Below are 27739 nucleotides of genomic sequence, written 5' to 3'. Positions count from 1 at the left end.
GGACACCCCAGACCTGATCACACAGGTAAACTACACTCAGAAGATCATCCCTCCTGCCACTCTTACCCCTTAAACAGAGCAACTGGACTACGGGGGTAGGATGCTCCAATGGTGCCTCCACAACACACAAACTAACCTGTCAGGGGCATAGCCGACTCCGCCTCCACACGCTTACTTTCCCGCCCCCTCCCCCAAGCCAGGAGCCCGCCTGTCAGGGACACCCCTTTACCCCAGCCAGGAGGGACTTCCCGGTAAGCTCAGGATCCCCTTCCCTACTCTCCCCTCCCCCATCCTTACCACAGCTCTCCCGGAGGTCCAGGTCCGGGAGATGACAGTAGCTCCCAGGAAACCAAGGATTGAGTCGCTGAGAGAGTACTTAGGCCCAAAGGCCTCCCTAGGCGGTTCTACTCACCGTGTCAGAGGCCGAGGCCGAGAAAGATGAGAGTGCAGGGAAGTGGGGAAGAGGGGGCGGCCGCCACCAGGTTCCTCCGCTTCCCTTGGTCCACAGCGGATCCCTCCCGCTTGTCAGGAGGCGGCCAGCGGGTGAGCGGACTGGCGGAAATGCGAGAGAGGAGAAGGGAAAGGCGTGGGGCTAAGCGGGAGAAACTGAGGGGAGGCGGGTCCCGCAACCGAGACGGGGATCGTCTCCCCCTCCGCAAAGCGAACCCAAAATGGCGGCGGGAGCGGCGGCGGCAGAGCGGCGGCGGCGGCAGCTCCTTGGGAGGGAGGGAGCGAAGGGCGCCTCGTGCCCCCCCACCTCCCACTCCTCCCTCCTCGCGTTTTCCCCCTCTGTCCTCCCCCCTCACCCGACTCGGGCGGCAAACAGCGCACGCCCGCCCGCACGCGCCAGAGTGTATCTGGGCTCGTCGCTCGCTGCTCCCACCAACCACCGCCTTCGGCCGCCTTGCGCGCCCGCCAGCCAGTACGCACTCGCTCTGGGGCGCCTCCTCGCACGGTCCCCCACTTCCCCTCGGCCCCTGTCAAGCCAGCTCTGGCGCGGGCCCTCTCGCGTACCTTCAGCAACGCGAGCCCAAGCCTACTCCTCCTCCTCCTCCTCCACCACCTCTCCTCTCCTCCCCCCCTTCCCCGCCCCCACTGCCACCAACCGCCGCCACGGCCGCCGCCGCCTCCTCCTCCTCCGGCCCCCCCCCACATACCCTCCACCCCTCGCGCGTGCGCCTCCCACAATCCCCCCCGCGGGACTGTTCCATTCCCGTCCGCTGCAGTAGTGGGGGAGAAAATGACATGCGAAGCGGGCACGGCTTGCTATTCGGACTGGAGTTACTCCAGTGGCGGATAGACACATATGACTGCTTACCTCCCTGGCCGCGGCGCTGCGGCGCCACGGCTCACTCCCCAACCTCGTCCCGGCCGCGGTGAGCAGATCTGGGGCGGCCTAGCGCCCCTCTGCTGGCGGGAGGTTGGAGGCCGCGGCGGCTGCGCATTGAGCAGCTTCCTGCCGTTCGACCGGAGCTTGCTTCTCTGCTGCGGGACGAGCGCTGTGGAGCCAGCCCTCGACGGTGTCTGCGGTTCACCGCGTCGGGAGAGCTCGTCCGCGACTCTCGGTGAGAGAATGGACTGGAACGGGGGTTGTGTCCATGAGGGAAAGGAGCAGGACTCGGAACCTCCATGAGGTAGGGAGTGAGGCCAGTAGAACCGGTGACCCTCCTAGGGGGCTTCCTTCCCGGCTCTGTGTTGGAGACCTGAGACCCAAGGAAGAACCGGCGCGGTGGTCGGCTTTGTCTTTCTTATTTTCCTTTTTAAACCCAGCTTAGATTTCTCGGATTTCACACCACTCCTTATACGCAATGATGTTTTTGTGCACTTTTACGCAATCCTTATGGACGAATGATGTATTTTTGACCTCATTAGGCAGCCTGATGTGAGAGGATAAAGAAACCATTTATTTCGAGTTCAGGTCAAGACTCGATCTCTCATATCATATGTGCCATTAAGAAAGTTAATTTTCTTGGCTCCTTATCAACAGGAAACGAAGAATTGGACATAAAAATAGTTAACTCCAAATCTACTTTCAGGATTGGTGTGTGATAAAATACATGTAAAGTAAAAGTAGCTCCTAGGCACAAGGGAAGTGCAGTGTTATCGTTCACAGTGCTCATGATGTCGATAAAGTTTGTGGGTGTAATTGGTAGTTTGTTTCCTGTTCTTCCAAATCGTTAATAAAACAATGCAAGATTAGGTCCGTTAGATTTCTGTGGCTACTGATAACTTGTTTCTCAAAGTTCTGTATGAATATTTACTTTTTCGTGTTAATTGAATTCAAGAGAACTATGAACTATTAAAAGTCCATAGATAATCCCAAAGCTTTCTATTCTAAATCTTTCGTTTCACCCAAAAGGTAAAGCAGAATAAATTAGGGGAGGGATCCACTTGGGTTTCCCTTTCCTTCATATCTGTGGGCTTTGAGGGACCTGGGAATGGTTTGAAAAATCACTGTACTAGATTAATCTCAAAGGCCTATTCAGGCTCTAAAGTTTAAGCAGACACTCCTAAATTTCCCCCTTACCATGTTTCAATACATTGATCAGGTTTTGGGTTTTTTTTCTTTCTTTCTTTCTTTTTTTTTAGAGGAACAAGGAAATTTGCCTTAATTACCTTACTATATATTTGTTTTTCCGAGCCGTATCTTAAGTCCTCTTCCGTGGAGCCATTTAGGAGCCTTTGTTTAATTGTCTTGTATACAAGTGTGTTATCCTACCAAGAACGTTTTGTTTTTGTTTTTATTTTTGTTTTTGAAGGCAGGGACTAAGTCTAACATTTCTTTTATTTTTTTTTTTAATTTAAACTTATTTATTTACTTGTTTTAATTGAAGTACACTCAGTTACAATGTGTCAATTTCTGGTGTACAGCACAATGTCCCAGTCATGCATATACATACGTATATTCATCTAACATTTCTTTTATGTTCTTTTGTAGTCTAGTGCAAAGTAAGTCATGGGAATGTTGAAATGAATATAGATAATTAAAATATGAAAAGGGAAAGAGAATTAACATTTGTGGAATACCATGTCAGTGGAACTTGTGTTCCTGTTTAATCCTTGTAATGAAAAATACTGAAATAGGTCATCTTATCCCCATTTTACAGCTGAGAAGCCTGAGGCTCAAAGAGGTCCAGTAACTTTAGATTTTGGTTTTAGATTGTCTCGTAAAAACTTAACTATTTCACTAGACCACATTGCCTTCATAGTAAAATTTCTCATCAGCAACATAATTGCATATGCTACGAAGAAGAATACTTTTAATGCAATTCCACTGCACTGGTATATAAATAAGGTTACTTACGGTTTCTGCCTTTAGCTTTCAATAACTGAATTGTCAGCTAAATATAGACATGAAAGATAGTATTCTGCTCTTTAGTGTATGTCCCAGTGCCTACCAGAGACTAAAATATATTAAGTGCTGAATAAAATAACCTTACTGAATGAATGAACCCTGAATTCATTGAACCAAGGAAAGTATGGAAAACAGAATAATAGTTCCCCCAAAAGATGTCCATGTCCTAATCCCTGGAACCTGTGAATACATTATATTACATGGCAAGAGAGAATTAAGGTCACTAATCAGCTAACCTTAAGATAGGGAGTTTATCCTGGGTTATCTGATAGGACCATTGTAATTACAAGAGTTTTTTAAAAATGGAAGAGGGAGACCCAAGAATCAGTGTCAGAGCAATGCAGTGTGACATAGGCTTGACCGCTTGTTGCAGGTTTTGAAGATGAAAGGGCAACCTGTAAAAACTGGAGAGGTCAGGAAAACAGATTCTCTTCTAGAGCCTCCAGAAAGAATACAACCCTACAGAGACTTTGGTTTTTGGACTTCTAAACCACAGAACTCTAAGATGATAAATTTGTGTTGCTTTATGACACAAGGTTTGTGGTAATTCGTTACAGCAGCAGTAGGAAAATTACACAGAAAGGGGAGCCAAATAATGACTAGTACTCTGGATGGTGGTTTGGTGCTTTAACTTAAATGAGGGTATGATGTAAGTGAAACTTCTTTAAGTACAGTGATAGGTACTCAACAAAGCTGCCTAGATATCCAGTGTTTCCCTACTGCTCTGCTTCTCCTAGCATCAGTCCTCAAGCTGTAAATACACAGCTAAGTTCTGTGATAATGCTGTATAGCAGCAGTCTTAGCTAAACTGCCCTCAAACTTCCCTGCTAGAATAAAAGTAATTAAACATTTATTTCATGGTGCTTCCTTGCTGGAATGTTGTCTAAATGCAATGGCAGATTAGCAGGAAAAGCTCTTCAGTGTACATTTTTAAAATAAAGTTTCAAGTTTTTAAAGATAAAACGTACTGGAACACCATCAGTGTAGACTTTACATTTGACAAGTTATGGTAAATGCTGTGTAAACATAATAGTCTGTTTTCTGTTAATTTTCTACTTATCAAGGGAGAACTCTGAAATTTTTGTTGGGGTACCACAACTTTAAACTCATGCTTCAGCCTTTTAGCAAAGTAGAAATATGTATGCTAGCCTGCCTGGGTTCAAAGCTTAGCTCTTCTCTTTGGTAGCAGTGTAAACTTGTGTAGAAACTTGGTAGTAGTAATAACTGGTATTTATAAGTCATTTAATCCTTTTAACAATCCTATATTTAGATACTTCCATTTTAGACATGAGGAAATAGACACAAAAGTTTAAGTAACTTGCTTATTAAGTAAAGGATCCCCGTTTCAAATCCTAGCAGATTCTTGAGTCCATGCTATTAACTATTCTGCCATACTTGCCACTCTGTATTTTTGTTTGTAAATTGGAGATAATAATACTAACATCATAGAATTGTTTGAAGATACAAGTTAATTCACATAAAGCTCTTAGAACAGTGCCCGATCTACAGACAGTGTTTCGTAAATGTTAGCTTATTGCTATTATGGTTGCTTGAGTTTTTTTGAGCCTTGGATTTTTACTGATGTGCTTTAGTAGCGGAAAGAAAGGGAACATCAAAGCAGATACTCCGTATTCCTGCTTTTCCCAGCAAAGCCCTTGTATATCTTTTATATGTTTAATACTTTAAATTGCTCTTAGCTTGGTAAAAATTATATTACCAGAGGAAGAAAAGATGTCTGGAAAACACTATTCTAGTTCTTATCCTTGTTTTACAGATAGGAAACTTTAGAGAGAGAGAAAGAGAAAAGACATTTTTACAAGCTTAAAACAATGTTGTTTTTTCCTGCAGAGAATGTTATATGAAAGATACTCATCTGAGAAACCAAAGGGTTTATCAGACATTTCCGAGGTAGATTTAAAGGATTCATTAGGGGGTTGTTGGTTTATTTTTTAAAAATTTACTCTTTACCTGGGTAGGAACATGGTTCAGAATTCAAAAAGTACATTCTCAAAAAGCTAAAAACAGAACTACTGTATGACCCAGCAATTCCATTCCTGGGTGTATAGCCCCCCCCAAAAAAAAACATTAATTCAAAAAGATGCATGCACCCCAATTTTCATAGCAGCATTATTTACAAATGCCAACACATGGAAACAACCTAAGTGTCCATCAACAGATGAATGGATAAACAAGAAGTTTTATATATGTGTGTGTGTGTATATATGTGTGTATATATATGTGTGTGTGTATATATATATATGTAATAGCTATATATAGTAGAATACTACCCAGCCATAAAAATAACAAAATTTTGCCATGCACAGCAACATTGATGGACTTGGAGGGCATTATGCTAAATGAAAGAAGTCAGACAGAGAAAGACAAATATTGTATGATATTACTTATATGTGGAATCTAAAAAATACAACAAACTAGTAAATATAACAAAAAACAAGCAGCCTTGTAGGTATAGAGAACAAGCTAGTGGTTACCAGTGGGAGAGGGCGGGGCAATAAAGGAGTAGAAAGTGAGAGATCCACATTATTGGGTATAAGATAGGCTCAAGGATATATTGTACAACACAAAGAATATAACCAATATTTTGTAATAACTGTAAATGGAAAGTAACTTTTAAAATTTGTGTTAAAATTTAAAAAAAAATTTTTAAACTTTAAAAAGAATTCAAAAAGTACAAGATACCACTCTCCCTCTTTCCCTGCCCCTACAAGAACCCATTTTCTCTCCCTGAAGGCAAACTATTATCAATTTTTGTATATCCTTCAACAACCTTTTTACAAATAAATTGGATAGATTTCCCATTTTTTACACAAATGACAGCTTGCCGTATACATTGTTCTGCACTTCATTTTTGTTTTGTTTTTTACTTAGTATATATTGGAGGTTTTTCCTCATTAATATGGAGAGAGCTTCTGGGATTGTTTTGTTTTTTCAGACAGCTGCATGGTGTTCCATTGTATGGATATGCTGCTTATCCACTGTGGACAGATATTTAGGTTCTTTCCATTTTTTAAATACTAGAAACAGTGTTGCAGTTGAATAATTTTATATACATAGGGACCTCTGTGTATTTATTATATCACTATAAAAATGGTTTTGCTTGGGTCTCATAAAAACTGCTTTTTTAATATGGACACCTTACTGAAGTTTGGACAGTTTTATTACATAAACAATATTAATATTGCTAATTGTTGTTAATAACATTAATGAAATAAAAATCAAAAAAGTACCTGCAACATTAACACCATAATAGATAAGATTGTTTTGTGTATATCTTTTTTCTTTAAGTCATTATCTTTATGGGTCCCTACTTCAGAACCATAATCTAAATGTATAATTGGCTTGAGATCAATATAGGTATATCACTCATCCCTAAAATTCTAGGATGTTAAGCCAGGGTTTGTACACTTACCATGCCTTTTGTGAAGCCTTTAGAGACTCACCTCTCAGATGTTTCACCAGTCTAGAGTCGATTTGTTGAGGAATTTTCTAGGTTTGTTGAGAATTATCCAGAGTATTCTCTAGCCTAGGAAGCAGTCATAGTCCCTTCCATTCCCTTCTTTCTTTGTTTTCCCCATTAGAAGATTGTAAATTGTACCATCACTTGCTCCTGTGTCGTTTGGAGACTAAATGTGTATTGTTTCTAGCAAAAACACCTAGTTGAAACACTGAGAGCTTGGAGACATGTATATTGTTGAAGTTCATCATTTTCAGTCTGCTTCAGAGAAACTCCTTTACTTCTGTATCCCTAATGCTGTTCTAGAAATCCAAATTTGGGGAAATAGTTATTATGAGGATTATAAAATGCAGCATCACAAATTCTGTTTTTTTCTGACTGAAATTATGAAAACAGTGACATTTGTCTTCATGAGCTAAATTTTTCCTATAGGACCCAAGATTTAGAATAATCTTTCTTAACCCTGGCATTATTGAAATTTGGGGCTGAGTAGTTCTTTGTTTTGGGAGCTCTCCTGTGCACTGCAGAATGTTTAGCAGAATCCCTGGCCTCTATTCACTAGATAGCCAGTAGCACCACTCCCCTAAGTTGTGACCACCAAAAAAGCCACCAGACATTGCCAGATGTCCCCTGGGGGCAAAATTGCCCCAGCTGAAAAGCTCTGTTTTATAAAAAGAATTACTGATCATCAAGAAATTAGTCTAATTTCAATAGAGAAAAAGTCATGGCAGACTAATATCCTTTTTTGTCAGAATTCCTAGAATGGTAAATCAAAATAATGCCATTATGTATATCTTCATTCAAGTAAGACATTTGACAGTCTCATCATGACTTTTTGGAGAAGTACGTACTAAATGTTTAATTGGTTGAATAACTATACCCAAAGACTACATGTTACCTAAGTGGGTTGAAATTCCCTTAACCATTGACATCTGTGCAGTCGTTCTCACTTTTAGCTGCACACTGCAATCAGCAGGGGAATTTTAACATACGCCTATGTCTGAGTCTCACTAACAGAGGTTGTGATTTAATTGGTCTGAGATACAGTCTGGGCATCAGAAGTTTTAGTTATACCCAGGTGATTGTAATGTGTAGCCAAGATTGAGAACCACTGATCTGGGCTATGCTGCAGAAGTCAAGTAACTATATCCTGTTAAATTGTTACTTGAATGAGATCACTGAGGATATAGTTTTCAGATTTTTAATTTTCACACAATTTTTAAAGGGTAGGTAACTTGTTGATGATTAATTCAGAAAAACATTCAGCTCTCCGTAAGTGGGATCCTGCATTGGATCCTGAAACAGAAAGAGGAGATTATCACAAAAGTTGGAGACATCCAAATAAAGTCTGTGGTTTAGTTAATAGTATTGTAATAAGGTTAATTTCTTAATTTTGATAATTGTACTCAGTTGTGTAAGATGGTTATGTAAGATGTTAACATTAGGGGAAGCTGGATGAAGGGTGTAAGGAAGCCCTTTGTACTATCTTTGCGGTTCTTTTAGTCTAAATTTTTTTTTAATAAGAGCTAAAAAACTATTACAAATGGTTACCATTTGCAACACTTATCTGTGTGATTCAAGGTTTGTTATACTGGGCATACAAAATAAAAGCTGAATTTCCCTTGATGCTGAAGTTGATATGAAACTATAACTCTATCCCATAACTTCTGATTTAGAATTTTATCAAAACAACTTTTAGTTCTCATTGGTTAACTTTATAACAAAATGTTAAAAATTGTGAACCTTCAAAAACTTATTAATAAAGAAGACTAAACTAAAATAAGTTTCAAATTAATAAAAATGAATTTTAATAATTCATTTATTCTTAGCTAAGATCAAAATCAATGAATAGCTACACAAATAGAGTGTTGAAACCACCTTGGAAGAAATATGGTATAGTGATGAGAAATGTTGGCTCTGAAGTCCAATAATTACATCTAGCTCCAAGCTTGACCATTTTTTTTACAGTACAGTGGTTTCCAAATGTCAGAAAAATTGATTCTGCAGATCCTCCCATTAAGAGGTAAAATCTGCTTTTTCCCACCTTTTGAATCTGGGTTGGCCTATATGGTCTGAAATAGAATGTGACTGTGCTTGTTCTGAGCCAGGTCTGAAGAGATCATTTTTAGCTCCCTTGGGTCTTCACTACTGCTGTGACAAGTCCAAGTCACACTTTGAAGAGGAAGAGAGACACTGTAGAGCAGAATCAGTCATCCCAGCTGAGGCCAGCCTCAGATCCATGAGGAAGCCCTTCAGAGATAGCCAGATATGGCGCAGAGCAAAAGAGCTAGCCAGCCTATACCTATAGACGTGTGAGCAATAATGGTTATTGTTTTAAGCCACTGAGTTTTGGGGTGGTTTATTATGTAGCACCAGCTGATAAAATGCTTCAAAGGATGCTGTGATGATAAAATAACATAAAGCATATAATGTACTTTCGTACATTGGCATATAGTACTTAGTGCGTGTTAGCGTCTGCTATTGCTGTTATTTTAATATGGCTAAAAAGCAACGTTTTTTACTAGCTGCTTTATTGAGAGTCACATACCATAAAACTCAATATCTTTAAAGTGTACAATTCAGTGAGTTTTTAGCATGCTCACAGAGATGTGTAACCATTACCACTATCTAATTTTAGAACATTTTCATCACCCCAAAAAGAACCTATCAGTAATCAGTCTCCATTCTCCCCTCTCTCAGCCTCTGACAGCCACTAATCTAATTTTCTGTCTCAACAGATTTGCCTATTATTGAGATTTCATATAATTAGAATTACATTACATGTGGTCCTTTGTGATAGACTTCTTTCTTTGTGTTTAAAGATTCATCCATGTTGTACCATGTATTAGAACTTCATTTCTTTTTGTTACTGATTAATATTCCATTGAATGGCTACATTTTTAAAAATTCATTCATCAGTTGATGGACATTAGGATTATTTCTGCATTTTGGCTATTGTAAATAATGCTGCTGTGAGCATTTGTGCACAGATTTTTGTGTGTACATGTTTTCATTTCTCTTGGATATATAACTAGGAGTAGAATTGCTGGGTCATTTGGTAACTCCCATGTTTAAACTTTTGAGGAAATGCTAAACATTTCCAAAGTGAATGCACCATTTTACAATCCCAGCAGCAATGTATGAGGAATTCAGTTTTTCTACATCCTCCCCCAACACTTGTTATTGTCTGTTCTTTTTTATTTTAGCTATCCTTGTGAGTGTGAAGTGGTATCACATTGCATTTTCCTAATGACTAATGGTGTTGAGCATCTTTTCATGTGCTTATTGGCCACTGTATATCTTCTTTGGAGAAATGTCTGTTTAAATTCGTTGCCCATTTTTGAGCTACCTTGTCTTTTTATTAAGTTGTAAAGAGTTCTTTATGTATTATGGATACAAATCCCTTATCAGATATATAATTTGCAAATATTTTCTCCCATTCTATGGGTTAACTTTTACTTCCTTGGTAGTATCCTTTGAAGCAGAAGTTTTTAATTTTGATGAAGTCCCAGTATCTATTTTTATGTTTGTCAGTTGAGCTTTTGGCGTCATTAAGAAACCATTGCCTAATCCAAGGTCGCAGAGATTTACTCCTGTGTTTTCTTCTAAGAGTTTTATAGTTTTAGTACTATCATTTAGGTCTGTGATCTATTTTGAGTTCATTTTTATATTTGATGTGAGGTAGGGGTCCAGTTCATTCTTATACATGTGGATATCTTCTTGTCCCAGCACCATCTGTTGAAAAGACTCTTCTTTCCCCCATTGAATTATCTTGGCACCCATGTTAAAAATCAGCTGACTGTGATGTAAGAGTTTATTACTGAATTCTCTACTTGGTTCCATTGATCTGTAGATACATGAATCAGACATATTTGATCTATAGGCGTATGCTAATACCACATTGTCTTGATTACTATAGCTTTGTAGTCAGTTTTGAAATCAGGACTATAAGCCCTCCAGCTTTGTTCTTTTTTTTAAGGTTATATGGGCTATTCTGAGTCCATCACATTTTCATATGAATTTTGAGATCAACTTCAAAATTTCCATAAAAAGTAAGAGTTTTAGCTGGTCACAAATGGGAAAGGACAGTATTGGAGGCAGGGAGTTGAGGTAGTTGAAACAGGAGAAGACTGAGAAGAACTGATGTTAAGAAAATGGAGCTGGTCAGAGATGGTGGTGTTGGGTGCCAGGTGATGGTAGGTATCAGGTGATATTGAGTACCAAGTGGAGATCAGTGCTGGGTGATGGTGGGCACTGGGTGGTTGTGTTGGTATTTACCAAGACCACCCCTTTGGTTCCCTAGGAGGACTCAGAAGTCAGCACATTATACTTATGGCTATGATTTATTACAGCAGAAGTATACAGAGCAAAATCAGCAAAGAGAAAAGACACATTGGGCAAAATCTGGAGGAAACCAGGTATAAGCTTCCAAGAGTCCTTTCCCAGTAGAATCACACAGGACACAATTAATTCCTTCCACAAAAAGTTGTGACAACACATAAAATGTTGCCACCCAGGGATGCTTAACAGAGTCTCAGTGCCCGGGGTTTTTACTGGGGCTGGTTATGTAGTCTTTATCTGTCTAACATGTGCTAAAATTTCAGACTCCCAAAAGGAAAATAGATGTTTAATGTAAACCATGTTGTTTATATAAATAGCTTAGGCACAGTGGCCCACTCTTACCAATTCTGGGAATGATGGGAACTCTCCTGAAATCCAAGTTCCCAGACACTGGTTAAGGGGCAACCTTGCAACCAGGCCTTTCTAAGGATAGCAGTCTTAGGCCTGCTCTTTTAGCTCTTTTCTGCACAGTTGGATTAGGCAGCAGCTAGTGGTGGTGGGCGTTGAACGGTGTTAGACAGCAGTGGAGGCAATGTAAGACAGATAAAGAACGGGAGACAGAGGGGACCTCACCTCTACCTGGGACCTAGCGGAGCTTCATCTTCAGGCCTGGGCACATGCTCACAGCCACTGCCTTACTCCACAGCAGCAGCCCTCCACTAGCATCCAGGAGAATATTGTCAATAGTATTTTACAACAGAGAAGTTCCCAAGGGTTCCAAGGCCAAATAAATTTGGATTAAAATGAAGTCTTTTTACTATAGTTTTTCTCAAAGCCTTTAAATAAGCTAATATATACATATTGTAATTATTCAAGAAATATATAGCTATATAGCATTCTCAAATTTCTTTGGCCAGAGAGCATTGATGCATTTTATGACTAGTTAATATTGTCGAACTCATTTTGGAACTGCTGCTCTAGACTTAGAAACACGGCAAAGGAGCCCTGGAATCCCACATGTAAATGGGAGGCAGGCCAGTAGAGACCATGCCAGTCTTGTTCACCACTGTATACTCTGTGTCATGTGGGTATGTGGGAAGCACATCACACATTTCTTGAATGACTGAATTAAGGAATGTGTTGGCATCTTTATTAAAAAGTAAACTTGAAAACTAAAAGGAGGTGGAATTCAAAGGAGTTTGTGTCATCTCTGTACTATAAGTTCTGTTAGTTTAGGAACTGTAACATCTTTGTTCACCATCTTATTCACAGGCCCTGACACACAATAGGTGCTCAGTAACTGTTGAAGAAATGAGTGCAACTCTTTTGTTGTAGCTGTTACTGTTAAATGAACTAGTGCAACACTGTTGTTGCTGCTGCTTTAAAGGTTTTGAATACAGGAAAGGTGAAAATTATTAGCCAAAAATGAAGTAATTACCTGGAGATCTGATTTAGTTATGCTATCACTACTGAATACTGAGAGTTGCATTTAAGTACTTTAAATGTTTTTTAGCTCCCACTTGATTAGGGTTTTTTTTAATTAAACAGTTCCACCATATAAATGAATAAATATAACATACATTGTTTACAAATAATAAAACAAATATTCATATACCCATTATCAAGCATTTGAAATAGATCATTACCAATTTCTTTGTGTGCCCTGCTGCAGTCTTATCCCTTTACCTCTTCCCTAAGGGTGAGCATTATTCTAAATGCTGCTCTTGCCTTTCTTTTTCAGTTTTACTACGTACATGTATATGCCCCAAATAGTGAATTAGTACTTATGTGTTTGAGTTTTATATAAATTATATCATGCTGTACATTATAGTTTTCACTCAGTTAGTTTTTGAGGTTCATCTGTCATATATGTAACTGCAGTTTATTCTTTTTCCTTCTGGATGGTGTTCCATTGTATGACCATATCTCTGTTTATCCACTCTTCTCCCAATGGACATTCGGGCTTTTCACAGTTTCTGATAATTCATATTTTACTACTGTGAATATTGTGACACGTATTTCCCAGTGTACACGTATGAGTGTTTTTCTACAATAAATACCAAGGAGCAGAATACCTGGGTCATAGACATGTACATTTTCAACTTTAATGTCAGAATTTAATGCTAATGTCATATTTATTTTCCAAGATACTTGTATTTATAGTTCCACTGACAGTGTATGAAGGTTCCCATTGCTTCATAGCCTCTTGAACATTTGCTGTTGTCGTTTTCATTTTTCCCAGTGTGATGGTTGTCAGTGGTATCTCAGTGTGGTGGTTTTAGTTTACATTTCCCTGATTTGTAATAACGATGAAGATCTTTTCATGGGTTTACCAGCCATTTGTATTTCCTTTTTGTGAAATGTCTGTTTGTGTCTTCTGCTCATTTTTAAAAAAATCAATTTATAGGCATTCTTTATTTTTTCTAGATACTGATCCATTGTGCAAATATCTTTTCCCAGTTGTGGCTCACCTTTTCTTTTTTTTTTTTAAGAGTACAGGGATAATGCTGAAAGGAATGACAAAGCTTATCTCCAGGGTTCATAAGGTAAGTTCTAGATGACCTGAATGCTTTGTGCAAACTCTGTGGATTTCTTTTTTGGATTCATTGTACCCAGAATAAAATGCTCTGGAGAACTTCAGCTGACTAGTGCTTTAATTTACAAGTTTACACTCAAAAGAACAGTCACAATTCCATTCCTCTGCGCATACACTTCACTTCCAAGTGCCCTAACAGGTCACATAACAGGTCTTAGTAGATTAGTTGTGCTTGAGGATTTACGCTGTCTCAGGAGAATTAACATTTTAAAAAATAGATAAATAAGCTTAATTGCAATCATCTTTATTAACTTTTATTATCCTCTAGTTGGGTTAATGATTATCATCCCTTAATGAAATACTTAAGGGAAAATAAGTTGCTAATATCTGATAGTTGATTAAAATAACAAAGTCATATATAAGAAAGACCATTCTGTCACTTTCCTTTATTTTCTTATTTGTTTAGCAAATAGTTTTTCGGTGCTTTCCGTGTGGCAGGAACTCAGGATTCTAAGATAACTCATTTCATGAATAATGATTACTATTTGTTGGGCATTCATTATGTTCCAGGCACTGTGCTGAGTGCTTTATTTCTCTTAATCTTCATGACCAACCTGTGAAGTAGACAGTATCTTCATTTCACAGATGCAGAAATTGAGGATTAGAAAAGCTAAGTAACTAACCTAAGGTAGCATGCTGTGACGTTGTCGAGCCTAGACTAGATGCCAGGTCTGTTTGACTGCAAAGTTTGTGGCCTTAACCACTGTGCTGTATTGCATTTTATGGTCCATGTTCTTAGGACCTCAAAGTCCAGTAGTGGAATCATGAATAAATGATTGTCATAGTATGATGCTGTTACAGCACCCAGGAGAAGCACCTGTCCTAGATTAGTAGGATCCAGAGGGAATCCTCCCAGAGTTAAGTCCTGAAGGATAAGAAATGAGCCAGAAGGGCTTTTATTCACATCCATCTGATCATTTAACTACAGATTAGATTTCCTAGAAAAGGAGCCCTTCCTCCTATAGGATTCATCTTTTTTTCCAGGGTTCATGATAAACCTACGTACATAAAATAACCCATCATTATAACATAAAATGAAAAGTAAAGATCAACAAAGGGATGGATTCTGGCCCCAAGTAATTACAGTAAAAGGCAACAATTTCCTCTTCCTTAGTAGCAGACAAGAAAGACCTGAGTCCAAACTGCAGAGAAATGTCAGTGAGAAGAATTTTGTGCTGTTTGTAGATTGGTTTGTAGTCACCTTGATTGGATCATGAATGCTGTTCTTTCAGGAACTGCATGATTTTCATTCTGTAACTGTGCAGAGGCAGTTGTACATATGGTTGTTTTCCCTAGAAACAAGAGACTAGCTGATGCAATATATAACACTAAGAAGTAAGGAATCCATTTTGCTAGCTTCTAATTTGCTGCAAAAAACATTTAACTAGAAAGTCATAATAGGTTTCTTGTAGAAATAGCACCACCTTGTGGCCCTTGAATATCTTTAATTTTCCACTTGACTGCTACTTTTTTTAGAGACATGATGCTTTCTCTGGCAGTAGAATTGAGAAACTTGTATCAGTAGTAGGATGTATTGTTCGGATTGCTATGCTGAGTAACAAGCCTTAAATTCTCATTGGCTTAACTCAGCAGGTGATACTGTTTGTGTTGTATATATATATTTTATTTTGTTTTTGTCGCTATATTTCTGGAGTGGCTTACAGGCAAATGTGGGAGGAGGTAGACATAGGGATGAAGGTTTATCATCTTGGGTTGCCATCTTAGCATGCAGATTCTAAGATTGCTGCATCAGGGGGAAGAAAGAGAATATATATCCACTTTTAACTGGTTCTAACTAGAACTGACCCACGTTATTTCCGTTTGTAGTTCATTAGCCAGAACTAATCATATGACTCCAATCTCTGTAAAGAGGCTGGGAAATAAAGAATATTTGGATATTTCATAAGCGTTGCCATCTCTGCATTCTCAGAGTTTTGAGCAACTGTATTACTTTACCTGATTACTTTGTATTAAGTGTGCAGATTTTGGCTCAGAAGTTTTTATGTGCAGCTCACTGAATTGCCTGTAGTTCAGTTTACTCTCACTTAGCTCAGTGCCTTACATACTCCCCCATCACGCGTCTCTTAAAGATGTTTTATTTCAGGGAACAAGTATGAAGTATTTGTGGTGTGTTAGGTACTCAGAGAAGGAGATTTATAAAACTTGATCCCTTCTCCTCCAAGTGTGTGTGGCCTAGGATGGGATTCAAACTTGTGTGTAAGATAACATGATATAATTAGAAGGATAGATTTGAATTCTGGTTTCATTGCGTACCAACTCTGTAACCTTGGGCAAAGTTATTTAACTTCCCTGAACCTTGGTATCCCCCATCCTAAAGCACGCATAATATTCTACCTGTCTTCTAGGATTCTTGGCTCAAAAATAATGCATATATAATGCTATATTGCCTAGCATCTTATGGGTACTCCATTAACAAAGGCCATAAATGTAATTCAAGGCAGAGTAAAAATGGCATGCAATACAAAGAAAATGCTATCGACAGAGAAAGAAAGATAATTACTTTTGCCTGGAGGTGTCTGGCAAATCTTCACAGAGGATATGACACTTGAGATGAGCCGTAAAAGATGGGTAAGATTGAAATAGGGAGAGAGGGAAGTTGATGTAGAATGAGAAGTATAAAGACATGAAAGTGAATAACATGTGTTAGCATGGTTGTTTGGCTGAAATACAGAGTTTATAAAGGAATGGGACGAGAAAGATAGGTTGGACTCATAGCAGCAGCCTTGATTATCATGCTAAGAACTTTGAGACCTTTTTTTGACATTAGAAGGGAACCATGCAAGCTTTCTGATTAGCTGAAGGCTAAACCTATTTGGGAGGACAAATCTTTTGGACTGAAAGATAAAGTTAAAGATTTAGAGGTAAAGATACCAGTTAAAAAGTTGTTATGGAGTTTAAGATCTTGTTAAATGGGTATAAGTGTTATGAGAGGTAGTACAAAAATGATACACATTTTCTGTACTCATGAAGCTGCTTGGTGAAACTGAATATAAAAGTAGGCAGCTTTTATATTACCTGTTGACTTGGCAAGCAATTCCCTTATTACAGCTGTGTCTCACACCCCTGTTCTCCTAATTCTGCTGGCTTCATACTCTAATCTTTCTCTTGCAACTGGCATCTTTCGCTTCCACACAAGCTCTGTTATCCTTAAACTCTGGGGGTTCTCCAGTTAGCATTTTCTCAGATTTGTCTCCTGAAATTTCATCCTCTCCCCCAACCCTTCCCCAGTTCAGAAGTTTCCATATGCAGTTCACTGACTTGCCTATAGAGCAATTTATTTTCACTTAGCTGGATGCTTTACACATTCCCTCATTACGTATCCTTAATGAAAGATTCTCTATTCCAGAGAACGTCCAGCAAGAAAATTGCCGTGGGCAGTGTAATTATACCTATCAAATAGGAACACTGCACTAATCCCCTAATAACTGAGGTGACAAGGATTACCTGACAGCTGGGAACTGTATAGTACTGGCCACCATTTATCACTGGGCAAGAGCATTAAGTGAAGTTTCCTGAGTTAGGTTGTTAATGGCTGAGCTATGCTCTAACAGAATTGTTTCCATATGGGACAGAGCACAGACATAGCAATGCAGGCTGGAACAGATTTAGAGTATGAATAATATGAGTGGACTTAGAGAATTATAAATAATAACAAAGATTCATTTTATATAAAACTAAAATGCATGTTAGTGATTTTTCTGTTACAGATACGGCTTAAAATCTCAGTGTTGTAGTAAGCATAAAAAGCCTAATAATTTCAAAACACTAAAGTGGTTTCTTTTATATAGTTGGACCCTGGACGTGTTTTGCACATGGGGACCCAGGCACCCCAAAGCCTTGCTGCTCACCTAGATAACCAGGTTCCACCAGAGAGTCCCAGAGCTATTTCCCGTACCAGTGAAAATGATCCGGTGAGTTGCTAATGTGTATATGGATTGGATTTTTTTCTGGGCTTATCATTTGTGTTGCCTGTGACATTTTACATGTCAGGAAAACTGAAACCCAAAGAAGCTAAGCAGATTTACATGTATCAGACAGAGTACCTCAGATAGCATTATTGAACCCAGATCTTCCCCATCCCTAATACTGTGGTAATATAAGTCGAGAAGGTCAGTCCACATCTGTTCCGATTTAATCCCTACCATTGAACTCACTCCATGCCAAGGGTTTTATTTGGCATAGAGTTGGTACATAGTAAATACTTAAATAAGTCAATTCCTTAGAAATTTAATTTAGTAGTTGTTATTGATCTTACTGTATGGTGAGTTGGCAGACTTTTTCTTCAGGGACGAGATAGTAAATATTTTAGGCATATAAGCCAAAGTGGTCTTTGTCACAACTACTTAGCTCTGCTATAAACCAATGGGTGTGGCAGTGTTCCAGTAAAATGTTACTTACAGAAATGGGTAGCCAGCCATAGACAACGAACCATAGTATGGAGAATCCTAAAGAAATCAGTCTGCTTCAGGTTCCATAGGGCTAGAGGTTGATTTCTTTTTCCCCAGTATTACTGTTGCCTCTCATAAATGAAATGAGTTATGTGATCTGTGCTAAATGTGAAGGGAACCCATAGCTTTTTTCTCCCTTTTTGTCCCTACCCCTACCCTCTGAGTTGCCCCATCTTAATATATGCTGTCTGTGTGGAAGGGGGAAAAATAACTCGTTACCCAAACACCATCTCAGCAGGGAGTATTTTATTTATGTCTTTAGCCTTCATCTACTTTCACAAGCACAAAATGAAATAGAATAAGTGAATGAAGTCATTGAAGTGCCTTTTTGCTTTCCCTGTAATTGTAGTCCCTTTATCTGCCAGTTCCTCTGGGGTTTCTATGGAAACAGCGGCATGCAGATGATCTCGTCACATGACTGGAGCATCCCTATACACAGCACAGAAGAATCCAGATGGCAAGAATTGTCTCTGCTACCTCCACATCTAGGGTTTACGTTGCTGAGCAACTGGCTTCATCATTTAGGCCAACATCAGCTTTATATATGCACTGTGGAATTTTGGGACAATGAGCATTTTTTTTTTGTCTTAAGATAAGAAATGAAAGATGTCTTTCCCAGCTCTGAGAGAGAAGTGTTTCTTCAGTATGGTCTAGATGGCCCTTTCTACTTTTTTAAAATCTTTGTCACTCTATCCATTATACCTGTTTGCATTTTTATCTCATAGGCCAAGCATGGGGAGCAGCATGAGGGTCAGCACTACAGCATACCCCTCCAGGATCTGAAGACTGTATTCCCCCATGGCTTGCCTTCTCGCTTTGTAATGCAGGTGCTCAAAACAGGGGAGGGAATTGGAGGGAGCTCAAAATACAAGCTGTTGATAGCAGAGGGGTGGGATTAAATTAGTAGAAAACTATGAAAGATTTAACTTGAATCTTTAAAAAAAAACCCATAAATTCAGCTATTGATTATCTCTTGTGAATAGTGCTGTTACTATAATTATTTTAAGTAAATGCTTATCTGCAGGTAACCACTTTAAATCCTTTTTGGAGCCAGGCAAAATCTTGAGTAAATAAGCAATATCCCACTCTTTTCCTTGTGTTTCCCAACTGATATCTAGAAACTTCAGCCTTCAAATAATTGATAAAAATGAATTTAATACTTCGCTTAGCAAAATATCATGAAAACAGTTTGTATGTATAGAAAAGCAAAAACGTAATATATTCCTGAGTCAAATAGAAATATTTGGATTAGATGCATCATTCATTGTTCTTTTCCAGTCTCATGGATTTTCAGAAAATGTAGTTCTGTGGTCATAACTTCAACTCAAAGAGTGTAATCTTGGGTTTGCTTTATAGCCGTTGAACGATTTCATAATTAACTACAAGCATAGTTTATTGGTATAATTGGTTCTTTTGATTAATTCCTGCTCAATTATTTTCAGCCTCAGAAATTACTCCTTATTGAGATATGAAACTAGACTGTGCAGGTGATTTTTAGCTTAGGAGCCAGAGGATGTCATTTCTTCAGTGTGCTTTATTTCAAGAAGTTAGATGAGACACCTGTAAGGGAGCTAACACTAGACCATAGACAGCCTTGTCATCAAAAATTTCGTAAAATTTGGAAATAGGACACAACTGGAAGAAATAATCTGTAATGGTACTCTAAACTGTTTTTTTTTTCTTTCTTTCTTTCTTTTTCAGTGGTGGGGGAGGGTAATTAGGCTTATTTACTTATTTATTTTTAATGGAGGTACTGGGGATTGAACCCAGGACCTTGTGCATGCTAAGCATGCACTGTACTACTGAGCTGTACCCTCCCCCTTGGTATTCTAAACTGTTCTAAGACAGTACAATCTCTAGCTTCCTGGTTTTGAGGGCCTAAATTTATTTCAAGTTGTTTTCCGAATGGCCTAACCACCAGTGCTTTGGAGGGAATTACTCATACATTCTTTCCATAATTTCCATATGTGAAGACCAACTCCCTCACCATTGTTGGTGCATTTTAGTACTGTCATATTGCCTCATATGGCATTTCTGTTTTAATATCTATCATGTTTTTGAAGGTTTCACTTTCCATTAAGTTTGGATTTACCTGTCAAAATCCTTCTGCAATCCAACTGTTTAGATTCTTTAAAAAATACCAAGTGTTTTAATCCTTATCTAATATACTTGTGAATAGTATTTGTTAGATATTTATTCTTATCAGTTGACATCATGAATACTTTATTTGCAAATCACTTTCACATGTATCAGTGCTTCCCAAAATTTTCCACCAAAGGATTCCTGGTGGTAAAAAGCGAATGAATTTTATGTCAGTTCTCTGGTGTGTCTTGTATGCTGGTGGTGTCAGGTATGGCCTCATAGCTGTGGGACAGCTGGTCACCTGCTCCTGAGTTACTGTGTCTGTAGTTCTAGAGAAAAGTCTAGATGGTTACAGTAATAAGAATTAACTAAAAATAAATTTTAAAGAATTAACAGTTAATATGATGCTTACCATGTGTCAGGTACTTTGTTAAACATTTTACACGCTTTTAAAATTTATATCAACCCTAAGTGGTAAACATAGTTATGTTATGAGGTGTCTGGATTATTTGTAGATTTCAGTTAACTGATGTAATATCTGTGCTTCATTTACAGAAATAATCAAAAGCTGACTATTTATTTGGTGTAATTTTAGCTAAATTATATGGCTAGATTTTCAAGTTCAATACTGACCCACCCTCACCTAACTGAATAAATGAAAAATAGGCAATTTGATGTTGTGGTTTTTTTGTTTTTTTGATGATGTGGTTCTTATATTAGGCTCAATGTATATACCAGGAGCTGGCTAGAAGTTGCACACCCCACCCTCTCCTTTCTCCTTCCCTGTTTTGTTAGGTGAAGACATTCAATGAAGCTTGCCTGATGGTAAGGAAACCAGCCCTAGAGCTTCTGCATTACCTGAAAAACACCAATTTTGCTCATCCAGCTGTACGATACGTTCTCTGTATCCTTTCCTGCTTGCCTGGGCCAGCTGAGTCAATGCTTTCCTCCCTCAAACGTGGGAAAAGAAGAAATGCTTTATTTGTTAACAGTCAAAGTGTTCCTTTTCGTAATGTTCTCTTTAACAAGTGCTTTAGATGGGGAGCAGGGAACAGGAAAAACCCTCAGTCTTTGCCATGTTACTCATTTCTGTGCAAAACAGGCCTGGCTGATACTGCATATTCCTGATGGTAAGAACTTCCTAACCTCACTATGTCGGGGTTAGTTTGTTATTGTGGTAGTGTTGTGGCTTCAGTTTTCTGACAGGGTTCTGATGACTAAGGGAAAGGTCTTTGCTCCAGATGCAGATTGGTCTGAGCTAGTTCTGGAACCTTTTGATAATAAGAATGAAGTTTTAGCCCAGCAGTCCTCACTTTGATAGGTGCTGCCCGAGAGCATAAACTCCCACCGTAAAGGTCACCAGACTTTATTGCCATCAGCCAACAATTTTGAGTATCCACAGAGCCTCTGATGTGGCTGCTTACTGGCATTCTAGGTTGTCAGCATGGATCTTAGAAACTTAAGCTCTCATACTTCGAATATATCGCTCCTTGTTTTGTTCAGTGTTATGTGCATCCACGTTTCCAAACTATCTTTAAAAACTGCCAGGAAGCTGAGGTGAACTTTAATCCATTTCGTACACCTTGGGTATTGGTTGTAATGATAATATTTAATCTAAGATTGGGGGAGGATATAGCTCAAGTAATAGAGCACATGCTTGACATGCACGAGGTCCCAGTTTCAATCCCGAGTACCTCCTCCAAATAGAAATAAATGAACAAACCCAATTACCACCCCTCATAAATATATATATAAATATAATTTGTGTGTGTGTGTGTGTATATATATGTAAAACTAAGATGGACCAGACGAAAAAGTAAACCTCTGAAGGAAGAAGGGTTTCAGAAATATATATGGGAAACTAAAGTCATCTCCCATAACTTAAGAGGCATAAAGTATTTTGAATTGAACACAGTTCTTGCCTAGTTTGTTTTCTTTTGCCTTTTTTTAGCTCATCTTTGGGTGAAAAACTGTCACAGTCTTCTGCAGTCCACCTACAACAAACAGCGCTTTGATCAACCTGTAGAGGCTTCAGTCTGGCTGAAGAATTTCAAAACAACAAATGAGCGTTTCTTGAGCCAGGTGACTAGATTCCCAGAAGTTTGGTGCAAGATAATCTTTAAGATCTTATCTCCTTTGTGTCCAGAGTACCAGTAGACTATGGAGAACGAATAATGTAGTTGGGATAACTATACCATTTTTTTTCATATATTTTATTAACAATAAGTTCATACCCTAAAACTCATTTATCCATATGAAATAAAAAGGCAACAGTAAGCTGTTCCCATCTTGTGAGTAGCATAGTGAAGTCCAGATTGATTCATTGACTCTTCCAAGGTTACAGCCTAAAATCCTTTAAAGCACATATTCAGCTACATAGTTTTCTCCAGATTAGGTCCTTTTCAGAACCAGAAATGTATTCTTAAAATTATCCTCTACTCTAGTGGTTCTTGGATTCAATCTCTAAGCCAGGGGTTTTCAACTCTGATTTAAATGAGCATCACCTACAAGCTTCTTAAAAATGCAGATGACAAGGCTGCTTCATCCTGGACTTTTTAGTCAGAATTCCTGTTTTTTTTTTTGAACTTCAGGCAGAAATGGGCTCGAAGGCATTCACTTTCCTGCTGAGGTCTCATACAAGGCTTGAAAAATAGATTAAAACTGACTGCTAACAACCTTAGCGTCCTACCTTCTTAGCTAGAAATGGTTTCATCCTTAGGCTAAGTATCCTTTTTTGGTTTTTGTTTTTAGATAAAAGTTCAAGAGAAGTATGTCTGGAATAAGCGAGAAAGCACTGAGAAAGGCAGTCCTCTGGGAGAAGTAGTTGAACAGGTATTAAAATAAGACACCGAACGTGTACTACATCATAACAGAGACAGCCTCCTGAGGTCTGCAAGCCACTGTCTCTCTTTCCCTACAGGGCATAATGCGAGTGAGGAATGCCACAGATGCAGTTGGGATTGTGCTCAAAGAGCTGAAGAAGCAAAGTTCTTTGGGTATTTTTCACCTCCTGGTGGCAGTGGATGGAGTCAATGCTCTCTGGGGAAGGACCACACTGAAAAGAGAAGATAAAAGTCCGGTGGGAAAACTGAGTTTCTCTGTTGTGGTTTCTCTGATTTCTGGTACCATCATATATGTAGGCTGGGACATATGTTTTCTTGCCTTGGAATATTTGAAGTAAGATACATAGTGAACGTAGTGTCGGAAGAAGAAGGTGATGCCACGTTCATTGTCCACTGAATACCAAGGGACGGTATTTAGAAAAGAGCATGACAGGCAAAAGCTACGTTTTCTTTCTTCTAAGCAGAGAAGATCAGAAGCACCAAGGAAGGGCGTGGCTTGGGAGCAGTGGGTGTTTCCCCCTTGGTGATGGGTTTTAATCTCAGGAGCACTGCAGCTGGAGGGCTGGAGGCCGCACAGCTTAGCCCAGAGGTGGTACCGTCAGCTACTATGGTTGTGTAGTAGTTGAGGACTTTTTTTAGTTGTCAATTCAGTTGTCTCAGGGGAGCATCCAGGCAAAGCAAGTAATGTTCTGTTCTCTTCCTCTGCCCCTCCTTCTCTCGCTTTCTCTCTCACATGTTGACCAACGTGCAGATTGCCCCGGAAGAACTAGCACTTATTTACAACCTGAGGAAGATGATGAAAAATGATTGGGTGAGTGCATATGATGACTAGCACATTTCAGAAAGAAGTGTATTTTCATTTTAAAGATATGGGACTGTTTCACTGCTAATACCAATTTCTAATTTTCTAGATAGAAAGTTCTCATATCTTACTTAATTCCCATAACTGTACCAAGTTTTAAATCTACATATTTGGTTTCTTATATTTCCACTTGACTGGAGTACACTTATTCAAAACCATTTTATTTAACTATTGGCATAATGTTACTTTCCTGCAATTGTTCAAGGTGTTTTTCTATCTTCTTAACAGCTTTGGAAAGGATTTTGATAAATTTAAGATCCTGTAGCAATTTACTGTCAGAGCCAAATCTAGAATTAATAACCAAGTTATTGTTGCCATTTAACTGTGCTAAACCACACTGCTATACCACTGAAGACAAAAAAAAAATCTGCAGTGACAATGAGTGTGTATAAGTCCATGAATGACTGAAAAATTGTGCTGAACACTGGAATTTGACACAACATTGTAAAATGATTATAAATCAATAAAAAATGTTAAAAAAATAAAATTAAATTAAAAAAATATACAAACCATGAAAAAAAAATCTGCAGATGATTAAAATGCATTTTTCTGTCTTTTTCAGCTTTTTCTAATCTGGCTTTTTTTCCTTTTTTTCAGCACGGAGGAGCCATCGTGTTGACATTGAGCCAGACTGGGTCTCTTTTTAAGCCCCGAAAAGCTTATCTGCCCCAGGAGTTGCTGGGAAAGGTCAAATCATTGGAAAATGTTTACCCTTAGATAGTTGTTCCGTCTAAAGATATATATACATTATTATTATTTTTTGGACACAGTTTCATTTTACTGTATTTGCTTTCTTCTCTTTTTCCTAAGTTATTTGACAGTAACTTGAAATATGATGCCTCTTTATTTCTAAATAATGTATATTTCCTAAAATCAAAGCTATTCTAATAACCATAGCACAATTATCAAAATCAGAAAATTAACATTGATATAATACTGTTAACCTAATCTGTAGAATTTATTCTGATTTTGCCAGTTATCCCAATATCCTTTACAAGAAAAGAAAGTTCTGGATAATGCATTGCATTCAATTGTCATGTCTCTTTAGCCTCCTTTAATCTGCGACAGTTCCTCAGTCTTTGTGTTTTATAACCTTAATATTTATATCTCTATTTTTAAAGAGTACATGCTGGTTATCTTATGGGATATTTATGGGGTTGTCGGATAGTTTTTCCTGATTACATGTGATGTTAGAAGTTATACTGTATCTTCTCAGTCTGTAATATCAGGAAGCACATGAAACTTATTTCTCTTATTACTGGCAACATAAACTCTGAATACTTTAAGTTAGCTAGGTTCTGTCCACCTAGCTTCTCCTAAGTAGCTACTCTTTTCCTTTTGTAGTGTCTTGTGGAGCTCTACTTTGTGACTAGGTGAATATCCTTTTACACCTCAAACTTCCCCTCACTAGTCTTAGTTTCCCATTGGTGATTCTTCCCTAAATCAGTTACCATGATAATTGCAAAATGGATGTTTTCTAGCTCCATCATTTCTTCTAAATGTATTAATTGGCCTTCTCTTATATGTAAGAACTTTCCTTTCTCCCTTATGTATTTATTTACTTGTTTGTTTCAGCGTGGACATGTGAATTCTTATTTAATGGTTTCTAAACCTTTACTATCATTATTTATTTTGGTGTTTAAATTATTCCAGATTTGGCCAGTAGGAGCCCTGCTGGCTTCTCTGTCCTTTTAACATATCTCCCATCATTCCTCTCCCCCACCATCCCCTTCCTCCCCTGTCCCCATCATTTTTAGCACTTCTTTACTTTTGGCACAAGACTATGTTCCAGACTCATCTTGTACTTTCCATGCCCCAGCCCTATAATCAGCCATTTCTTCAAGAAGCTTTGGTCTGTTTTGGAGGAGAATGTTATTTAGAAACCAAGACCAGAATGCTAGATACACTTATTGCCACTGGGGTGTGGGTGTCACTTCTAGGCCCTCCAGCAGAGTTAGTAAGTAGATATATGTACTATTCATATATATGCGCACACACACACACATACATGTATGTGTATTATATGTGTATGTGTATACATATCCACATCCACACACATCTGTATCTGTTTCTCTATATTGAAAAAAATGAGTTCGATACTTCCAGTTCAGGCTAGCATCACAACATTCGTTATATCCTCCCCCCTTTCCATATTTGTAACCCTCATCTCCAACGATAAGAAATCTGCTCTCATTATTTACACTATATTTACTATTAGCTTAATCTTAGATTACAGTAAAAGTAGTTTCAGAATTACTAACCCTTGACTCTAAAAAAGAAGCTGTGAACTAGAACTCAAAAAAAATTTTTTTTTACTTTTTTATTTAGAGCTCAGTATCTTTTAGGTTTTTTGTTTTTGTTTTTGTTTTTAACATTAAATGTTCACACGAACTTTATCGTTAGAGAAGCAAAGTACAGCTGAAAAGATACTGGGAACCAGAATTGGACCTGTAGGTTTAAGCCAGCATTGTGACTTTAGGCAAGTCTCCGCCTCTGTGAATCTCAGGACACTGAGGATCAGAACAGTCTTCCTGTCCTGTCCACCACAGAGGATGGCCCCAAGTCTTGAGAGACTCCACTGCTGGTAAAGCAGTTTGTGACCATCAAATCATCATACACGTCCTCCCCAGCTTCCTTCCTACAAGGGTGACTGCAAAAGCAGTGCTGATGAAGAGGCCAGAGGGTGATAAGATTTGTTGGGCAGAAGATGGTGGATCTAGGGGAAAGGCAGGCCACAGAGTCCCAAATAAAAGATGAGAAGAGTGGAAAGTGCCATATGGGTGAAAAAAGGAAGATGCTGGGAGGGAGGGAGACCTTGCCTCCCTGGCAATTTGGCTTAGGTTTGGCACTTCCCAGAAGACCTCAATGGCCTCACCTTGAGCTGATGATGCAGGAAGGCATCCTTTCTTTTAGAGTAGCTTTTGTCTTTAGACTAAGGGTCTTTAGTTCAGATACTCTGCTCAGCAGTTAGTTTGGGTTAGTTTCCCTCCTGCCTTCAGTGTTACGTTGGAAGTCTGAAACACAGTTCGATTCATTTGTTTCAGTTTATATTCCATTTAGGGTCTTTTTCCCCATCCTTATTTGTTTTGTTTGTTCTGTTTTTAAGTATATGAGTTATCAAAACTCTTGTTGACTATTAAGTCAGAAAGTGGCATCTCTCCTTCAAGCATTAGCTCTTTTTTAAACAATATTTGTGGCCACATTGAACAGTAGCCAGCCACTACCTGTATCAGGGAGGGTAGCCAGACAGTGCAGAGTAGAATAGAACAAAAGCAAAGGCCTAACCCTCAACGTGTTTAAATAAAATTGATCTCTCTGCTGATTTGTCACTTAATGAATACTGTGTCTTTATGCTTCTTCTCCAGGAAGGATTTGATGCCCTGGATCCCTTTATTCCCATCCTCGTTTCCAAGTATAACCCAAAGGAATTTGAAAGTTGTATTCAGTATTACTTGGAGAACAATTGGCTTCAACACGAGAACGGTCAGTTGCTTAATTTTTCCCTATCAGAGCTTTGTGCTCACAGAATCCCACTGAATCAGAGCCTTGATTTCTTCTTCCCTCAGCAGCAGCCTGTAATTTGTTTTTCATCTTTTTGTCCTGTATCTTGACTTCTGGTTGATTAGATGGTACAGAAGGTGTGGGATTGGGGAGTGGTTAAAGTTTAACTTATGAAAGGTATTATATCTCTCCCTAAATTGTCATCTTAGTCTAGAGTAAGATGCTCATGCTAACAGGGGAGGCCAGACCAAGCCCAGCCACTGGCAGTTTCCAGG

General features: G+C 38.7%; 3 protein-coding genes and 1 pseudogene across 9 annotated transcripts in view; 2 read left to right on the top strand and 2 right to left on the bottom strand.

The window, feature by feature from the left end:
* The window catches only part of ASH1L (ASH1 like histone lysine methyltransferase), a 150638-nt gene extending 149595 nt beyond the window's left edge, over positions 1 to 1043 (bottom strand). For 2 of the 4 annotated variants that reach the window (XM_006214636.4, XM_015248174.3), the window contains exon 1: positions 413 to 551. The gene's annotated coding sequence lies outside the window, so the exon portion shown is untranslated. Of the gene's footprint in view, positions 1 to 297; positions 552 to 1014 lie in introns of those variants that run through there. The other 2 variants (XM_015248173.3, XM_072946404.1) reach the window with 2 other exon arrangements.
* On the top strand, positions 439 to 1569 carry LOC140687993 (uncharacterized; annotated as a pseudogene).
* Positions 1427 to 27739, top strand: part of DAP3 (death associated protein 3) — a 27328-nt gene continuing 1015 nt past the window's right edge. Inside the window, exons 1-12 of one of the 2 annotated variants that reach the window (XM_015248172.3) lie at positions 1427 to 1565; positions 13604 to 13657; positions 17517 to 17639; positions 18902 to 19003; positions 21054 to 21162; positions 21296 to 21388; positions 22210 to 22340; positions 23010 to 23090; positions 23179 to 23337; positions 23853 to 23912; positions 24561 to 24650; positions 27329 to 27446. In XM_015248172.3, coding sequence (XP_015103658.1) covers positions 13616 to 13657; positions 17517 to 17639; positions 18902 to 19003; positions 21054 to 21162; positions 21296 to 21388; positions 22210 to 22340; positions 23010 to 23090; positions 23179 to 23337; positions 23853 to 23912; positions 24561 to 24650; positions 27329 to 27446 — 1108 coding nt within the window. In that variant the 5' untranslated portion in view covers positions 1427 to 1565; positions 13604 to 13615. Of the gene's footprint in view, positions 1635 to 13603; positions 13658 to 17516; positions 17640 to 18901; positions 19004 to 21053; positions 21163 to 21295; positions 21389 to 22209; positions 22341 to 23009; positions 23091 to 23178; positions 23338 to 23852; positions 23913 to 24560; positions 24651 to 27328; positions 27447 to 27739 lie in introns of both variants that reach the window. The other variant, XM_015248171.3, reaches the window with a different exon arrangement.
* Positions 22453 to 27739, bottom strand: part of YY1AP1 (YY1 associated protein 1) — a 21688-nt gene continuing 16401 nt past the window's right edge. For all 3 annotated transcript variants that reach the window (XM_072946408.1, XM_072946406.1, XM_072946407.1), the window contains one exon: positions 22453 to 23885. Coding sequence is in view for 1 of the 3 variants with exons in the window: in XM_072946407.1 (XP_072802508.1) it covers positions 23868 to 23885 (18 nt within the window). In the remaining 2 variants the exon portion in view is untranslated. The remainder of the gene's footprint in view (positions 23886 to 27739) is intronic.

The sequence above is a fragment of the Vicugna pacos genome, chromosome 21, assembly GCF_048564905.1.
Source record: "Vicugna pacos chromosome 21, VicPac4, whole genome shotgun sequence".
Taxonomy (NCBI): Eukaryota; Metazoa; Chordata; class Mammalia; order Artiodactyla; family Camelidae; genus Vicugna; species Vicugna pacos.
This window is presented reverse-complemented; position numbering and strand designations above follow the sequence as displayed.